This window comes from Condylura cristata, unplaced genomic scaffold (assembly GCF_000260355.1).
Source record: "Condylura cristata isolate star-nosed mole 26May11 unplaced genomic scaffold, ConCri1.0 scaffold00015, whole genome shotgun sequence".
In the NCBI taxonomy this organism is placed as follows: Eukaryota; Metazoa; Chordata; class Mammalia; order Eulipotyphla; family Talpidae; genus Condylura; species Condylura cristata.
In genome coordinates this window covers 46,740,904-46,759,961 of record NW_004567116.1, presented here as the reverse complement: position 1 = coordinate 46,759,961, position 19,058 = coordinate 46,740,904, and the positions used below count along the sequence as shown (strand labels likewise).

The window sequence follows — 19,058 nt, the reverse complement described above, 5'->3', positions numbered from 1 at the left end:
ATATATAAAATGTTGGACACCACTAGAGTCACATATATGAGGTACTTTCTTTATCCTTAAATACATCTTATATCTCAGAGTTTAAAATTATCTTACATGGGATTTAATTCCAGCTTTCATTTGGGATATCACAATTCCACAGAAAATCAACCTTTTGAAGTGGTTCCACACTTCTGCTAGAACATTGTAAGGATGGAGAACTTAGTGTCTCTCCAAAACTACCCATTATATACTACTCATCATCAGAAAAAGTTTCCTTGATATGATTTCAGACTTGCGTAAACCCTTTCTTTTTAAAAAAACTGAAGATTCATTCTTCCTTTACATATATATATATATATATATATATATATATATATATAACTGTTTTGACACTTCTTGGTCTTTTTAAATGTTTGGCACATTTTCTTTCACTCACAGCAGATTACAGAAAATTTTACCACATATTTATTTGTCTTCTATAGAAGATCACTCTTATGAGAAAATAACTTTGATTCCATAGTATCTTATTGCCCCACTTTAAAAATTACCTAGGAAATAGAATATTACTTGACGTTATCCTATATTCTATAATAATCACCCCTGTAATAAACTTCTCAGTGTTTGAGAGATTTACGAGGCCTTTGATGTCAGGCCTCTCCATAGACATAGTATATGTTCATTTTTATTACCAAGTACAACTTTTTTAATCCTTTTGGCACTTTGCATTAATTAGGGTTTTCAATTTTGTTAAAATACAATAGCAGGCCCTTCCCTGGTGGCACAATGGGTTAGAATGCAGTAGTGCAAACTAGCGGCAGCCTCTTCAGTGTGAGTTTGGTCTCAGGCCTGGGAGGTGAACCACATGGTACAGCACACTTCTGTCTCACCTGCTGCTCCCCTCAGCAGTGTACTTCATCATCTGCCTGTTCTGCTCCCCTCTCTGTCTCTGGTGAATCTTCTCACCGCTCCCGCACTTCTGGCTTACACCCAGTTCTGTATGCATAAATAAAATCTTTAAAAAAATTCAGTAACATGATTGTTGTGGATTGTAGGAGAGCTAGTGTTTTAGTCTCAGACTAGAATTTTCCTCTTGACCTTGAACTTAATTGAACAGATAGCCGGAGGTTGACATCATGGATGATTGTGAGGATATATATATTTTTAAGATTTATTTATTTATGCATACAGTACTGGGGTACAGGCCAGAGGTACAGGGGCAGTGAGAGGATTCACCAGAGACAGAGCGGGGAGCAGAACAGGCAGATCAATGAAGAACACTGCTGAGAGGAGCAGCAGGTGGGTCAGTAGAGGTCTGCTATGACATGTGGATCACCTCTGACCTGGGGATCAAACTCATGCTGAAGTGGTTTTAGCTTCTTAGTGCTGCACTTTAACCTGCTGCATCACTAGGGAGGGCCCTGATTGGTAAGGTATTTTATGTAGTTCTATAATTATGTTTATTAGTAAATCCTTCCAATGTGGCACATAGAGTCGCATGTATAACAGAAATGTGATCTTTGCATTTTCCTATATGGTAGCAGAAACTTTTTGAATTTGGTGTGATCTGATTGTCTTCTTCACAGTGATAGTATGTGATGTCATTTTCAAAACTGTCACATTGTGATATAAGGTTTATGATCTTAGTCTCCTTTTTTCTGTAACATTTTCTTGACATATGACTAAAATTTTTTCAGTGAGAGAACTTGTAAATCTTTTATAGAAAATAAGTCTAGATATTGTCTTTCCTTTACTGGAAGCAGTAGAAAAGGAGGAAGGTAACTGTTCCCTGCAGTGGCATTGAAGTAGAAAGACAATGGAAATCAGAGACAGGGCATTTGAATCTAGTCCCAATCACTAGTTCTGTTTACTCCACCAGCTGACCTTGGGCGAGTCTTGTACATCTTTGGTCTTTATATCTTGGTAACATTGCCTTAGGTCAGTTTTTCTCAAGGAGGTTTGGAGAATTCTGCAAGTTGTATCTTACATCTTATAGATTTTCAACAAATTTTGGCATATTAAAGTGTCTGTAAAATCCCAAGGTCAAAAAGCACATTTAAATTTGATTAATAGTATAATTTTCAAAATATTACTTTCCATAAAGTAATGTTAATAAAAAGAAATTTAGACCTACTGTTCAGTGGAGTAAACTAAGGAATGTGCTATGTGAATATCTTAATTTTATCCCAAGGTTACATATGATATCAGACAAATTTAACGAATGTGAGTAGAAACAATACAGTTTTATGAATGAGTACTAATTGTGAGGGATTAAATGATTATTTGTGGTAGATTGCCCAATATCATCCAAATAGCAATATGAAAATGATCCTTGCAATAATATAGATATCATCTGATTATCAAATAGACTTTTGAATGTTTTCATTGGTTATACCAATCTTAGATAAGAACTCAGACCTGCCACTCTTTGTCCATGTGGCTGTTTCTTTCTAATACACTGATTTCACTTTAAAGATACTTCACCTGTAGCACCTCTTCACTCCAACATTACTGTTATTAATTTTCAGAAAAGAAAGTTTGAAGTCAAGGAAGAAAAGAAATTTATAATAACTCATAATTTATAAATTATAACATCAGATTTAGCTTAATGTCTGTGTCCAAGCTTCACATTCTTTTCAGTGTTTTACTCAACACCTCTGGGTTATCAGTCTTGGTATACACATTTGAATATGATGGTTAAGTTGGTGAATATGGTAGATGTGCAATTTTCTGTCAACCCAAAATAATCAGAATCTCTGAGATAGGAGTCATGTTTTATTTTTTTGTTGTTTGTTTTATTTAAATGATAATATGTAGCCAGACTAAGAACTGGGGTCCTACCTTGATCTGCTCATCACCTAACCTCTTTCCCTGTTGCTGCTGTTTCAGAGGGTGAATCTGATGATAACACTCATTCTCTCAGGCCAGTGCAGGTGACTTTAGCGATTTCCAGCAGTGGGCTCAAAGAAATAGTTTTAGAAGTATTCTGGTCTTCACAATCTATACCCTGGAGTTAGAGTACCTTCTAAAACACCAGGGGGTGGGGGATCTGAATAATTATATTTCTTGAACTCTCTTGTAGTTTTTTTTTCAAATGTAATTAATTCACAATGCAGTGCAATTGCAATGACTTTTATTTAAGGGTTAAAGTCTTGCATTATATTTACATTCTATTATTATTCCTTCTCTCTTAACTTCGGAGTCCTCAATGTATTAACAGCTAGTTTTTGTATTTTACTTTGTCAGCTATCTGATATGTTAATGCCAAGTACTTGACATTCTCAGTTTCACAAGAACTGGTTGCATGTCATCTTTCCTTAAGACTGAGTACTGTTTCATAATGTGAATCATAATCATCTCAGTACAACCCTTTGTAATGGGTATTTAAGAGATGATAATATGTCATAGCTACTGTACATAGTGCTACAAGAAACATTGTAAGGTATAGAGATTTTTGTGTTAATAGGTTTGGATAGATTACTGAGTCATATGGATTTTCACCCCTAATTTTATAAGATATACCCAAATTGCTTTTTATAATGGGCTTATTACTTTATATGTCGACCAATCTAAGGGGTTCTCCTTCTCTGCATTCTCCTCACCACTTACTACTGATTTTTTTTTGAATATGTGCCTTTCTTACGAGTATGGGATAGTATCCCATTTTTTTTTAAAGATTTATTTATTTTTGCATTCAGAACTGGGGTATAAGACAGAAGTGCAGGAGCGGTGAGAGGAATCACCAGAGACAGAGAGGGGAGCAGAACAGGCAGATCGACAAAGTACACTGCTGAGAGGAGCAGTGGGCAGGTCAGGAGAGGTCTGCCGAACCATGTGGATCACCTCAGGGGCCTGGGATTGAACTCATGCTGAAGTAGCTGTGGCTAGCTTGCAGTGCTGCATCCTAATCTATTGTGCCACCAGGGAAGGCTCCCAATTTAGTTTTAACCTTTATTTCTTTTACTAGAAGTAATGATGGCCATTTATATACATTTTGGCCTTCTGTATATCCTTTCTGGTGAATTGTTTGTTCACATCTGCTGTTCATTTATTAGTTGAAATTTTTGTTTTTTCTATTGTTGAGTTGTAATTTTTTTATACATCTTGGATATTAACCCCTTGTTAATTTTATATTGTGTTACTATTTCTTCAATTGTGTAATATCTTCTTTAAACTCATATTTTTACTATGCAAAACCGTTTTCACTTGATTTAACACAATCACAACTGTATTTTTTCCTTTTATTTCCTTTGCCATAGATGCTGCCATAGAACATAATCACTAATTTTCTGTTATATAATTTACTAATTGACTGTTATATATTTTATTATTTCAGATATAACAACTAGATCTTTAATCCATTTGGGATCTATTTTTGTATATGTACTTAAAGAGTGATCCCATTTTATTCTTTTATCCCAGCATCATCAATTAAAGAGATCCTTCTTCCTCCATTGTATAGTCATGTATGCATTATTAAATGCAGCACTGATACATATGTGAATTCATTTCTGGACTTTTGATTCTGTTTCATTAATCCATGTTTTGATTATTTGTGACATACATAATGTTTTTAATACTGCTACTTTATAGTAAAGAATGAGAGCAGGTAGCAAATGCCTCTAGTTTGGTCCTTTTTCCGCAGAATAGCTTTTACTACTCAAGATTTTATGTGATTCCACATACATTTCAGTCCATTTATAGAAATATTGTTGAAAAATATAATTGATATTTTGATGGGAATTGCATTAAATTTGTATATTACTTTTGGCAGTGCTTTTTTATTATGGTCATTCTCCTATTCCATCAAATGGGATGTCCTTCCATTTCCTTATGTCACTAAAATTCTTTAATAGCTTATAGTTATAACTATAGGGTCTTTACCAATGTAGGTTAATTCTAAGATATTTGATTTTTTGAGGCAATTTTAAATGGATTTATTTTATTGATTACCTGATACTTTAGTCTATTCACTTATTGTTCTTAGACCTTTTTGGTGGAGTCTTTAGCATTTCCTACATAGAATACATCTGAAATCATGATCATTTCATTTCCTTTTTTCTGACTTGGAATCTGTTTATTTCCTGTTTTTGTCTTATAGCTCTAGCCAAAGAGTTAGGGACAGAGGTCACCTTTGCCTTATTTCTGATTTTAAGAGGAAAGCTTTCAGTTTTTCTCCATTAAGTGCTACATTGGTCATTGCTTTATAATGTTGAACTTTTAATTCTATATGAAGGTTCCATCTACTCCCATCTTGTTTAGTTTTTATCACAAATAGGTAATGTGTTGTATTAAAGGATTTGTCTATACATATCCATATTCACATACTAGTTTTCATTTCTTTTAATTGTATTAAATTGATTGATTTACATATATTAACCATCCTTGTATACCCCTGGGGTAAATTCCACTTGATCACAATGCATAATCCATGTAACATGTTTTCAGTTCAATTTGCTAATATTTTGTTGAAGATATTTGTGTTGATATCATCAGTGAAATTGTTTTATAATTTTCTTTTCTTGTTCTGCTTTTATCTGGTTCTGGCATTACATAATGTTGGTATCATAATATGTATTAGGGAACAATCTCCTTACAATTTTGAAAACAGTTTAAGCAAGGAGGTCATTTATGGTTCTTTAAAGGTTTGAAAAATTCATTTGTAAGACTAGTCCTTGAGTTTTGTTTTGGGAGATTTTTTTATTTCTATTTCACTTTCCATGCTTGTAATCAATTTGTTCAATTATTCATTTCTAATTTTAACTATTCATTTCTGATTCACTTAATGCCTTAGTGTTAGATTCATTTAGGTGCCTTTTGACACTTACATACTCATTAACCTTTTTTTTATTTGTGTTGTCATTTATTAATTTTTTTGAGATCTTTATGTTTTCTCGAGGTTTTATATCATATTTATTACTTTTATTGATTTTTCTGTGAAAATTTTGCTGGGGTTAATATATGGTGGACTATTTTATGTGACCTGTTGGTTGACCTGCTCAAAACTTATTCTGATTGGCCACACTGTTACTCTTCATCAATTTTATATAATTTAGTTCTGTAAAGTTTTAGTACCCTTTTCATCACAGAACTACCCTGACATGGACTGTAATTATCCATCTATCTTTCTGGGGTTAGTGACTTTGTTCTACTGAAATACAGTTATTAGTATATAGAGGAGGCAATCAAGGCATCTTCACTCAGTCACCACCTTGTAGGACTTCCCCATTATAATGATTTTTACCTTTCCTTTTCTTATATTCAGCTTACTAACCCTGGTCATAGAGCTTGTTCATATGTTGGCTCCTATATTGAGCAATGGTTTAAAAATTCTTTTAGCAATGCATTCATCAATAAATCACAGAAAAATTCCTGTAATTATATGTATATCTCCCTTCTTTAATTTGCATACATATATAACTGTGCTAGTATGTTATGTACATTTTAAAATACAGTAAAGATGAAGATAAAAGTGATAAATATTAACAAAAATCAAAGTTTTTTTCTGTACCCAGTGGGCTTTATATCAAATTGTCATTTTGGTTATCACTGCCAAAGAGCCTTGAATCAATCAAGAGCTCTCATTTGCTCTTTCTCCACATTAAATAAAAAGTAAAGAGAGACATTTGTGATTAATGGAGGAGGAAGAAATTTGCACTGTTAGAATTGATGTGAACTGCTGCTCATATTCTGTAACAGCTTTTCATTATTATATCTATGCCTTGCACCCAATGAGTGTTTAATAAATGTGTATTGGCTGAATGCCCACTTACTTTTCCTACTCCTTTTCTTTGACTCAACACACATGTAAAATAGAAACAATGCAAATGTTTTATTTTTCCTAATAAATGGAAATTTTGTTTGTTTTTCCTTTGCTATGCCATATTATTATTCTTTAGCTTAATTTTTCAGCAGTGAAGTGCTTACTAATAGTTCACTGGCTGGGAAGATTTAAAAAAATAATCTAAGCATTCCCTTTGAGAAGGTTAATGTTTGAGGTAGGGAAAAAAAACTGTAGGAGTCAGTGTTTCTCAGGTAGGGGAAGATAATTTTCAAAGAAAGAACCATGAGTAGGACAAAAACAGCTATTCTAGCAGTAAGATCAGCAAAATCACTGTCTGAATAAAGTGTTTCATTTCTATTTGTATATTTACACTTATGTCATATGATATTGGGGTCATGATATTCTTCCTTTCTCATTCACACCATAAACTGACAAATTAGTATTATCTTCATTTAACAAATAAGAAAATTAATGCTCACTAAATGTCTGTTGATCAAAATTTATGAAACTAAGAATTGAAACCAGGTCTACTCTACATTAAAACTTAATCTGATCGAGCCAGGTTGCTTTTACGACTAATAAATCTAAGTCATTTCACTAGCTTGATAAATCTGCTTCCTTCTTTCCTTTCCCAATTGTCTGTCCTTCATGAAGTACAGGTAGGTGTCCCTCATAATGAGCTCACTATACTTCGTTTCAGTTCTTCCTTATTTCAAGTCTTTGCACTTGATCATTTAAAATATAATTAGCTTTTAAGCATAACTTATGCATTTGCATTGCTAAAAATATTAAAAATAAACTATTTCCCAAGACAATAATTATTAGCATTACCTTTTTATCAATAACCATTTTTAAAATAAAGTTTATTAAAACAATTTCAGTGTACTGCAGAGATTTCAGTCTTATGCATCTTTATTTGCATAATCATTGGTGTTACTACATTGGTTTGATCCCCTTTTTAATTTATCTTAAAATCTAATGATCAATACAATTCTATCTTTTTAAAGTTAACTTTCAAGTTTGTGATTTTTTTTTTAGTGTTTCTGGAATCTCACATTTTTTTACATTATCTTAAGTAACTTTTATGTAAGCTCATATTGGTATTTCTGAATGAATATGAAAAGATCTGTTTCACCTTTTATACATTGTTCATTCCTCTAATTACTGTCTACTCTTGTCCACATCTTCTACCTTATTACCATCACATGTATATTTTCTTCCAATCATTTGAATTCCCATAGAGTTTTCTATGTTCCCTTCTTGCAAGTCTCCAGGAACCTCTTCGTTTAGCTGTTTGTTCCATTCATTTTCTGCATTGTGCTCAAACTCAATGTTCCCTCTTCTGTTTGAGAGAATGAGTTATCTTACCTCCAACCTCATTCTTGGTCCTCTGTTTTACTGCAAATGTAAGTCCTGACTGCAAATGTCCCTGTGTAGTGCAGTCCCAGAAACACTTCATTCAAATGCACGTGTTTTTTTTTTTTTTCCTGAAACAAGACCATTTGCTCAGTGTTCATTATATGCAGATACTTGATGCATAATAATAAATAAAGATAGACAATGAAAAGGGCAAGGAGCCAATCAATATAATGTCCCATTTCTCTGGATACAATCAGCTCCAGCTGTAGGTCTTTATCTTAGGAGTTCATAGGATTATGCACACATGTAATTAACCCAAATAAATCCACTTTTGTGAAAAGCATTTTGAAGACTTCAGCACAAAAGAGAATTTTTTGGTCCAGATCCTGTACTATTCTGAATTTTAAAAAGGCCACACAGAAGCTTCATCAACCCTAATTAAACTCATCAGTTCACAGATGTTTATAGGAAAAGGCTCTGTGAAACTCTTCAAGAATTTGGGAAGAGAGATGGATGATGACAACAGTAATAATGATGATAACAAGAGCTAGCAGTGATAAGTATTGTAAGATGGACGCAAATTTACATTAGTCAAAATTTGATTTATCATACCTACTTTACAGATGTCAAAACTGAGGCTCAGAAGATTAAGTAAGTTTCCCAAGGTTACAGGAGGTAGGAAGTTCTGGGCCAGGAATCAGATGCTAATCATTATGGCCTATTGCCAGTCCCCTGCCAATACCCAATGCATGACTAATATCTACAAATTTCTGTACATTTACTTCAACTACCATTATTTTAAACTGCCATTATTTCTACATTACTCCCTTTCTGTATCCCTCACTTCCACACTTTCCTTTCCTTGAATTTTACTTTCTGGTCTAAAAATTTTCCTGATCATCTGAAAGTCGATGAAGTCATTCTTAGAAAATGTGCTTTAAAGGTAACATTTTCTCGATTGTTTCACTGCTTACCTTAGCAATGGCAGGCAAAAATACAATTTATTAAGTAATCGCCAAATCCCATGTTTACTTCACTGATAATCTAATGAGCTGTTTTCTTTCATTAACCTGGACAGAAAGAGAATGAGCCTTTGTCATAGCTTGGGTGCCCTTTTGGAATCTAATTCATCTGGTTTCTAGCCTTTGGCTTTTTATTTATTGACTTGCCATCCTCTCTGTGGGTGCCATCTAGTTTCTTTTCTCTTCTGTTTCTCAATATACGTATTTCTGGGACCAAAACCACAATATTCAGAGCTATCTTACATAATTTGTGGTTTTGAGAGAAAGCACTCACTTCCATACATAATCTTAAAACTTTATATATGAGCATTATTTGGAAATATTCATTATCTAAGTACAAATGGTGCTGTTCTAAAATAACTAATCTAAGGTTTTGAGGTGAGATATAGCAAGCTATTTTACATTTTGCTTATTTTTTTTAATTAAGTAAATTAGGATGAGGTATTTAACCCCTGTGCTAAGTGAATGGTTCAGTGATTACTCAGAATTTGATAATAATTTGGAAATTTATAATTATCTCTATTTATAAATTTGTAATGAGGCTTTGTCCTCCTAAAGGGATAAAGAATCAATAATGTAAGACCTAGGTTTCAATAAATCCACTCTCAAGGGCAGACTTATTTTCATCTTTTCAGAAGACTGTGGCCCAGCTAATGGCTTTGCCACCTGGAACATGTGTGACTTCTTTATCACAAGTTAACCTCTTCTAACAGATTAGTCCAATATGTGAAATGGGCCTCGTTATTAATATCTACCTCATGAAGCTATAATGAGGATCAGTTATATGATTCTGTCAAAATATATACATGGCACTGTCAAAACAAAATAAGTTATCCTTATTTTTAGTACTATTTTCTTTTTGTTATTTCTCTGCTATTAATAGCTGTCATTATCATATGTGTTCCACATATCTGTTGTCCCTCTACATCCTCCTTCTCTACCTGGGTCTGTTTTTCTTTCCATTCATTCCACAAAACATGTCTTATTAGAATGTGAGTTTCAGGGAACCAGGGACCATGTCTATCTAGAAGCAACATAGATAAGTGGTTAAGAGACTGATTTCTGGAGTCAAATTGCTTGCTTGGAATTTTGCCTCTACCCATTGATTAGATCATTGACTTAGACATATTTCTTGACCTCTTGGAGTTTTTTTTTTTTTTTCCCACTGATAAAATGAAGATAATTATAACTGCTACTTCATAGGTTGTTGTGAGGTTTGAATGTGTCAATATGTATTCAAATAACTTAGAGATGTGCCTGCCATGTAATACAGGCTATGAATGTGTCTACTGTGATTATGATGATCATTTTTACTGTTGCCACACATCTCTAGTACCTAAGACAGTGATTGGCACACAGAAGGTATGCAATAAACACTTGATCGATGAATCAGCAAGTAGTAGACACAGAAAATGCAATGGCAAAAATACACTTGTCTGGAAAAAGTCTATAGAAACCAGTAGACAGACTTACAACTGAATGGCAAGTCCCAGGATAGCATTTGTACATCAGTTGGCTTAATTTCCCTCCATTTAAATGGTCCTTAAGTTGGGCTACATCACCAGAGAATAACTGGCTTATGGTAGGTTTATAACATAAGGGAAGGGGAGGCAATGTTATAAGGTATTATATAATTCAAATTGTAATGAGATAGTACAGAGATTGTATATTATAAGGACCCAAGCTAATACTCTTGACACATAAATTAATTCCATATCATTGCAGCAGAAAGTAAAGAATCACCCCATAATGTAGTAGTAGCCAAATAAGAATAACCTAGCTATTGAAAATACATCTGGATATTTTAAAACATTTAACAGAAGTATTGCAAAGCTCCTCTGTAATACCACTGGCATGAAGTAAGAATTGTACTTTTGTCACAGGCTTTTCTGTCTAATTAGTAAAGAGAAGTTGTTGAAGTCAACAGCAGTAGGCTACCCTGGATCTCACTCACCTTCAAATTCCTGTGTCCAACATGCACACTCTTTTGTTAGAAACTGATTCATGCAAAATGACATTTCAATAGGAACAATTTTAAAGTGAGCACTGCCAAGTTTGGTAAAACTTGGATTTTTCATGTATTTGTGGCAGAAAAATAAACTGATCCATGTTTCCAGAAGATAATTTGAGATATCAGAAACCTCATAATATCCCAGTAGTGTGGTCCAGCAATTTCACTTGTATTATTTATGCTTAAGAAATGGTTAAGGTTATAAGCAAATATAAAAAATAGCCCACTGCATACTTATTTATAGTAGAAAAACTTAGAAACAAATTAGATGTTATTGAACATGTATATTCATGACATGAATAGTCACTTGATATTTGGAAAATAGGTTCCAAAAAAAATGTTTATGGTATGTTCACAATTGTTTAAAGAAATATATCCAAATAGAGAGATTATGGATGATTTCTACTTTCCTCTATTTTATTTACCTTATTTTTCTTCAATGAATATATGTCACTTTTATGATCCCCAAATCTTAGCAAAATATGGAATTCATTTGGCATCTCCCTTCTTTTTTCACAAATAATGTCCTGATTTCTGCTTATAATATACCTCCTCTTCACATAAAAGAGAAGAATCCACCTTGTTGCGTAACATGAGCAACTGTGTCTTATCTCTCTTGGCTAAAGGATACCGTTAATACACCTGTACCGTCAAAATATGATGTAGAGTCAAGAATATAATCAGTGAAACTTAACCCTTAAATAGGTCATAATTCTATATATCTTCTTGCCTGAATATTTCTCACCTGCAGAAGTTAGTTGAACTCTCTTGAATTTTATTTTCTTTTCAGGTAAACAACTACAGTTTAGAAGAAGTAACCCATGAAGAGGCGGTAGCAATATTAAAGAACACGTCAGATGTAGTTTATCTCAAAGTTGGCAAACCTACTACCATTTATATGACTGATCCTTATGGTCCACCTGATATTACTCACTGTAAGTACTGCTCTTGGTGTTATTTTTGAGCAACAGGCCGAGTTTGCAAAATTGGAATTCTAAAAAAGTTGGCAAAGTCTTCTGCTTCATGAACAGTTTTGGTCAGCCTGTGGAAATACATCAGCGGCACTGCCCCTCTCATTGTCTTACCTAATATTCTGAAGGTGGGACACCCTGATGAAGTGACAGGTCCACCATTATGGAAAAGCTTAACGATATATGTTGTAGACAGTTACACTGGTGTAGGGCCAAAACATGTTTTAAAGGCTATCTCAATTCCTAAGGCAGATGGTTCTCATGTCATATTATTCTTTCTTCTTACTTCAGATCTATGTAGTAGTTGAAAGGAAAAGAGAAACTGATAAAATAGGCCAAAGGTAGCACTATGCTCTTTCATGAGGACAGAGATCGTGCACTGAATGTGGGAATTGTGATACTCCATTACCATCATCATAACTCTCACCTTTATGCAAATCTGTCATATGGCTGGGGAAACCAGAGAAAATCATTGGTCAATATGGCAGTGAATGTGGGTTATGGGTAAGGGCTTCAAGGGTAACAATTGTCATCACCAAGTCCATTGTTGTTAGTCCCATGCTTTCTGCTCTTCTTAATAGGTCAGCCTATTAATAGTTTCTGAGAAACTATTAAAATGATTATGTATTAATAAACTTTTTATATAGATTTTTCCCCCTCTGATTTCCATGGCTATATGACAGATGTGGATAAAGGTGAATGTTATGATGATGGTAACTGAGGGTCACACTTCCCACATTCAGTGCATGATCTTCTGCCTCAGGAAAAAGCACAATGCTTTCTCTGGTCTATTTTACCAACCTCTGTGTTCCATTTGGCTACTATATAGATCTGAAGTAAGAAGAAAGAATAATATGACATATATTCGAACTTACATAAATTCAAAACACCTACCACCATCTTATTTTTTGGATGTGAATTTATGGGACCATTTTATTAACATCAATAATCCTGCTGATTCTGAAATGCTGAGAAATCAATTGCAAGACTGGGAACTCAGAATGTCTTCAGGACTTGCCATTATAAATAGTAAAATGGTCTTAAGTAAGTCAGTTAACCTCTTGGATTTAGATGTTTCTCTTGTGAGAAATTTAAGGTTGATTAATTTTGTTACCTGACCATTATGTTAGGTAGCTAATGCTTTTCTTAGTGATTATTCTCAAATGACTTGTCCCCCAAATGTTTCTTGTTTTCAAGCAAGCTGAGATAAACCTAGCTTAGGACATGAAAACTTTTAACAGAGATTTCACACTGAATAAATTTGGAAAAATCAGCCTCAAAGTGCCATCACCCACTTCATGAAGGACATACAAGGTCGATGTCAAAGGGAGAGAAAGGAGAAAACAATACTTTGTAATCCGTTCATGAACTATGTGCTGGTTAATTTCAATTTGTACAGGGCAGCTTCTGTGGTCAGATTTGGGATAAAGAGGACTTACAATCATGACCTTCAATACAAAGAAGGTTAATTTAGATGTGTAAGTTACAGCAATATTTGACAAAATATGATATATATGTAATAGGAGGAGTTAAAATAAATGTACTTTGGACACTCAAGTAAATGTTATATCATCTGTCTTTAGAAAATCAAATCAGAAAAATTTTTAGGAAGATAGTAACATTTAAATTGCTTAAAGAATGGGTTATTTTTTTTTAATCTAATTTTTTTTTAAGATTTATTTATTTTATTCATACAGAACTGGGGTACAGGCCAGAGATGCGGAAGGTGAGAGAATTCACCAGGGACAGAGTGGGGAGCAGAACAGGCAGATCAACGAAGTATACTACTGAGGGGAGCAGCGGGCGGGCCAGGAGAGGTCTGCCACGCCATGTGGTCACCTCCGGGGCAGGCGGGGATCAAGCTCATGTGGAAGTGGCTTGAGCCTCCTAGTGCAGTGCTTTAACCCACTGTGCCACCAGGGAGGGCCTGGGTTAGGTTTTAATATTAAAGGTGGGATAGGTGGTAGAAATTGTAGTTGGTTAGTACAAGAACAACATGATACAACAGAATTTCTCAAAATATAAAATTGACTTGAAGAGAAAGAGAGGGGCAGGAGACCCAGTTAGGAGGGCTTTTTCTGTTCCCCAGAAGGAGTTGAATTAGAGTAATGCTATAGAAAAGTAAGTTTCTGGCATGGAATTATACCATGTTTTCAGATAAAAGTTGTATACAAGAATTTGCTCTCTAGGAGCATTCTGCTTTAGATGATGGAATATTAATTATGTGAAAATAATGTGAGCTTTAAGAATCACAAAACTCTCATGTTTATTCAATAGGAAATTCATTGTTGTTCTGAAAATATGGGTGTCTCCTACCATTCTTTCCTTCACTTAATTATACTAGTAGGACTTATAGCTATAATGGTTATTACATCTTTCCAATTGTAAAGGTCACCATGTACTTTTATACTTTAACATGTAATATGGTAACAAACAACAATCCCCTCTTTGCATGTAGCAATGTTTCTCTGTTTTAAACAGAACAAAAGCATAACATGTTGCATCATCCACATAACAAGTTTTTTCTTTTCTTTTCTTTTCTTTTTTTTTCATTTTTTAGCTTATTCTCCACCAATGGAAAACCACCTACTTTCTGGCAACAATGGCACTTTAGAATATAAAACCTCCCTGCCGCCCATATCCCCAGGAAGGTACTCCCCAATTCCAAAGCACATGCTTGTTGAAGATGATTACACCAGGTGAGACATTTTTGTTGACTAATTTCCTTTGTGATCATCACCACGGAGATAGGAAGTTTACCTAGAGTGTCAGCTGTAACTTTGAAGTTGCTGAACCCCATTTGAACTTAATAAGGTCTTGATCAAGTAGAAATCTTAAATTACTTGTGAACCTGTCATTATCCTTTGTTAGGATGTAAATAATCACAATTTATTTCTGGAGTAATAGTAATATACAAGTATACATCACTTAATTTATTAAGACTTTTGATATCTGATTCTATTTCAGCTTTATAGTCATGGTTTATGTATGATTACAGAGGATAGAAGACGGTACTGAGGTGCTAGAAGGATTAATATATAATACCGCATATCTAATGGCAAAAATAACGGGATTGAAATTCTTTTCTTTTGACACTAAATTCCATATTCTTGCCACCAGCATCTACCTACAACTCAGTGTAATTGAGGAGTCAATCTATCCTCTCTCTAGAGCAATAACTAAAATGGAAAGGAAAAAAGTGTCACTAATTCCAAATGGTTTGAATTTAATAAATCCCATAACCCAAAAGGGAACAGGTCAAGATTTTAGGACAGAACATAGAACTACATTGTTACTCCCACAGTAAAGCATGGTTTAGTCAACATACCTCTGAAAAAGACCAATCTGACAGTTCACACTTAGCTTACTCAAGTCAGTTTAATTAATGCTTATTGGTACAGAATAATAGTAATAATGAATAAATTAATGAATGAATGGGTGGATGAATAATAAGAAATATATATTTTTACTTTTTGTCTTCAAATGATTTTATCCCAAAGTATTATATGTTCATAGAATTTGAAGTAATGTAAAGATGTTCAAGAATCAGAAATCTCCCTTCAGTGTTCTTCCAGAGCATCCCAATCTTAACTGACCAATATGACATCCTACCACAGATCCTTTCAGCGTTCTCCATATTCCAACATTGCCCATATTCATGCAAATGTGGGCAGATGCACAGTCTGCAACTGGTTAAGTTTGACATTGCTTTCACAAGTTCATATTTTCTTTACATATCATACACACCTGTTTTTCTCAGTGGACACTACTTTAACCATGAGCACATTCCATATAGATTTGCACATTTAATTGTTGAAATTTTTGTGTGTAAAACATGACAGAGGTTGACCTTCTTGGTTTCATGCCCTGCTCGTCTAATGAAGTCATCTGTCAGCCTTTACAAAAGAGGAGACTTCCTGCTGCTTAGCTTTCCTCACTGGTACCCCTGCATGTGTTGGCCTTTTTATTCCTTTGCTATTTTTCTAATGACAGCATTTTCTGCTTATTTTTGCAATGTTAGGTTTGCTGAAGTAGCTTGTTACATCTTTAGCTAAGGAAAAGAATGTTTAGATGCTGCAAATTTGCATCTGTGGTGTAAATCAAATATAAACTTCCTATGCTGAAGTTGTCATCATTGGGCCTGTAGTTAAAATGAGTCTCAAAAGAACTGAGTAAATATGGGCACTGTTATTCACTCCAGAACAATGATCTATTTATTTTTATGCTACACTAGTATTTTATTTGGTTTTAATTTGAAAAGTGTCATTTAATTTTATTAGGCCTGATAGTGAATTAACATTTACTAGAATCCCTTTATAATCCTGGGTTCTTACTGTTTTGCATACACTACCCACTTAATCCTCCCCAAAACAGAAAGAAGTACTTTCATATCCAATTTAAATACGTAGAATTAAAACTCAGTGATGTTCAAAAGCTTGGACACAGCAGAATACTTTGCTGTAAAATTCTGGCTGTGAAGAAATACTGTTTCCTCCTGACTTTTAAAATGAAAATCAAATCATAGAAAACTGTGTTCATATTAGAAAAGGACTCAAGAAGAGCTCTAAAGGGATATCAAGTTTTTGTAAACTGTAAAGGCAATTAGATTAAACTTGAGACCTACTTCTACCATTGGTTAACTGTGTGACTCTGGGCAAAACCTGAAAGCCACAATCTATGTAATGGATATACTAATCAAATCTACCTAACCAGTTGGTAATGCTAAAGTGAGAAAATCCATGGCAAAAGCATAATCAATGTTAAATTAATTTTATCTATTCACAGTTACCACATTTATTATAATTCTTTATCTAAGATGCAACATGGAATGTTTTACAGATGAAAGAGTTCATTTCTTGCTCTATTGAGATGTATCTTCTTAGCCCTTCCACCTTTGTACCCTGGCAGATTTAGGAGTCTTACTAATAATGCTGTATAAAATCTTCTGAATGGCTGGTACAAACTTGTGAAGTAAAATTCTATCAGTTTACACACACATAAACACACACACACACGTGTACACCTGTCCCGCAGCCTCACCATTGCAGTGTCTCTCAAGTGCTGTCTGCAGTAAGCACTGATGTTTTCCTTCCCTGATACTCTGTTCCTTAGGATTCCCATGGGTCTCAGCTATTTGTTCAGAGGCAAACTCAATTGCCTCATTCATAATTAGTTACTGAATATTCCTTACTAGATAGTAGCAATACATGAGAATACAAAATAGAATAAGAAACAACATCTCTAAGAACTGTCAAATTGGGACATAACTTATTATAAACCATGGATTCCCAAATGCCTGTTCTGTTAGCATGCAGATTCCCTCTATGACATTTTACATAAGGAGAATTGAAGTTCAGTGGTATATTGTTTTAAAAATCTTGATATTACATATTTTGGATCAAAAATTACATTTATTTTGTGGTAATCAATGGAAGTTACTTAATGTATCTTTACTTACAAAATAAAAAGTAGGGAACATTAGATCCACCTTCATTTTTTTTTAAATGTAAGTAGCCTTAAAATCCCAAAGTGTGGGAACTAATAACAGAAACAAATTAGATTAAGTTTTATAAAGTATTCTGATGTTGCCCTGGCAGGGTTCCCTAGCATCTCGGGAGGCACTTAGTAAACATTTACAAATGAATCTGAGTTTTATGTGAATGTCACATAGATAGCCTATGGCATCAAAGAAAGTTAGAAAGGGATTAACTGCAGAGTTTGAAATCAAGCAAATATGGAGACACTGGTTAAAATTGAGATTAAAAAGGACTTTTGTAGTAAAGAATAGCACATAAACACTTAAGGAAGAATGTGAAATAGAATAAAATGAAAACAACTACCACAACTAGAAATATAAACCTCATAAAAGAAAATGGTATCTACCTTTTAAGGTATCTTTATATTCCTGTCCTTTCCCTCACATGCAACCTCATTATAAAGTCAAAAATACAGAGCAATAAAAGCAAAAATATTGCCATTAATACCACAGTATTTTATGTTGTTAACCCCTACTGTATTTATGTGAGATTTGTATTCTTGATTTTTACAGATAACAAAAATGCTTTTAGCATTTTAGTAATTACCTTATGTCAAACAGCAAGCAAATAACAGAGTCAATATTTGAGGTCTGGTCTGTCCTCAAAGTCTTCTCCACATTCTTTTTCTCCGTAGTCATGTACAATCTCTTTGCATGGGGAAATGTTGAACAAAAAGGACTGGGCTTTTAGCAGGAGATAGAGTTCTAAACCCAGTGCTCGCATTTAAAGTCATTTGATTTTGAACCAGTCATTTCTGCCATAAACCTGGTTTTTCTCATCAGCAAATTTGTTTAAAAAAAAAAAACAAAACTCTCATTTCTTCATGAAATTGTTAGGTTTTTAATGTTTATATATGTGAAATATATCACCTTCAGAGGACTATTTAAATTTATTATAGTCCTAAAGTGATATAGTAGCTTATATTGGAGCCTAACTTTAATTTTTCCTAAAATAGTATATCAAAGGATTGGATCTCTAGTAATGGGATTAATCTTGAGCTGAGGAAAATATTTCTGTGAAATGCAAAGTTTTCATCAACTTAAAAAATCATATCAAATTGGAAACCTTTTATTCCATGTACTTGTTGTTCCTATATTGTAAGAAATAGTTTTCTATTTTCTTCTATTTACTCAGGGAAATAAAGTCATAATTTTAAATCAGTTTTGATTACAAGAATTTTATAATGACTTTGACTCTTTTGAAAACCTGTCTTTTATTATTTAAGGCAATGTATACCTGAGGAAACTGAGAAAGTTTGCTTTTCCATTAACTTAGAGAAAGGGAACATAAACTTGGATGAAATTTTCCTAGTAGAAAACCTGAGTCCTTTATAAATCAGTATTTATTCATTGTAAAGTATATAGTCTCTGACTTTTGGAAAGCAAAACTGTTGAA

At 33.7% G+C, this 19,058-nt stretch overlaps 1 protein-coding gene across 8 annotated transcripts in view; it reads left to right on the top strand.

Annotated features, from left to right (window-relative positions):
* The window catches only part of DLG2 (discs, large homolog 2 (Drosophila)), a 1,159,995-nt gene that overhangs the window by 688,039 nt on the left and 452,898 nt on the right, over positions 1-19,058 (top strand). For all 8 annotated transcript variants that reach the window (XM_012725352.1, XM_012725350.1, XM_012725354.1 and 5 more), the window contains 2 exons: positions 11,946-12,090; positions 14,687-14,825. In XM_012725352.1, the coding sequence (XP_012580806.1) occupies positions 11,946-12,090; positions 14,687-14,825 (284 nt within the window). The remainder of the gene's footprint in view (positions 1-11,945; positions 12,091-14,686; positions 14,826-19,058) is intronic.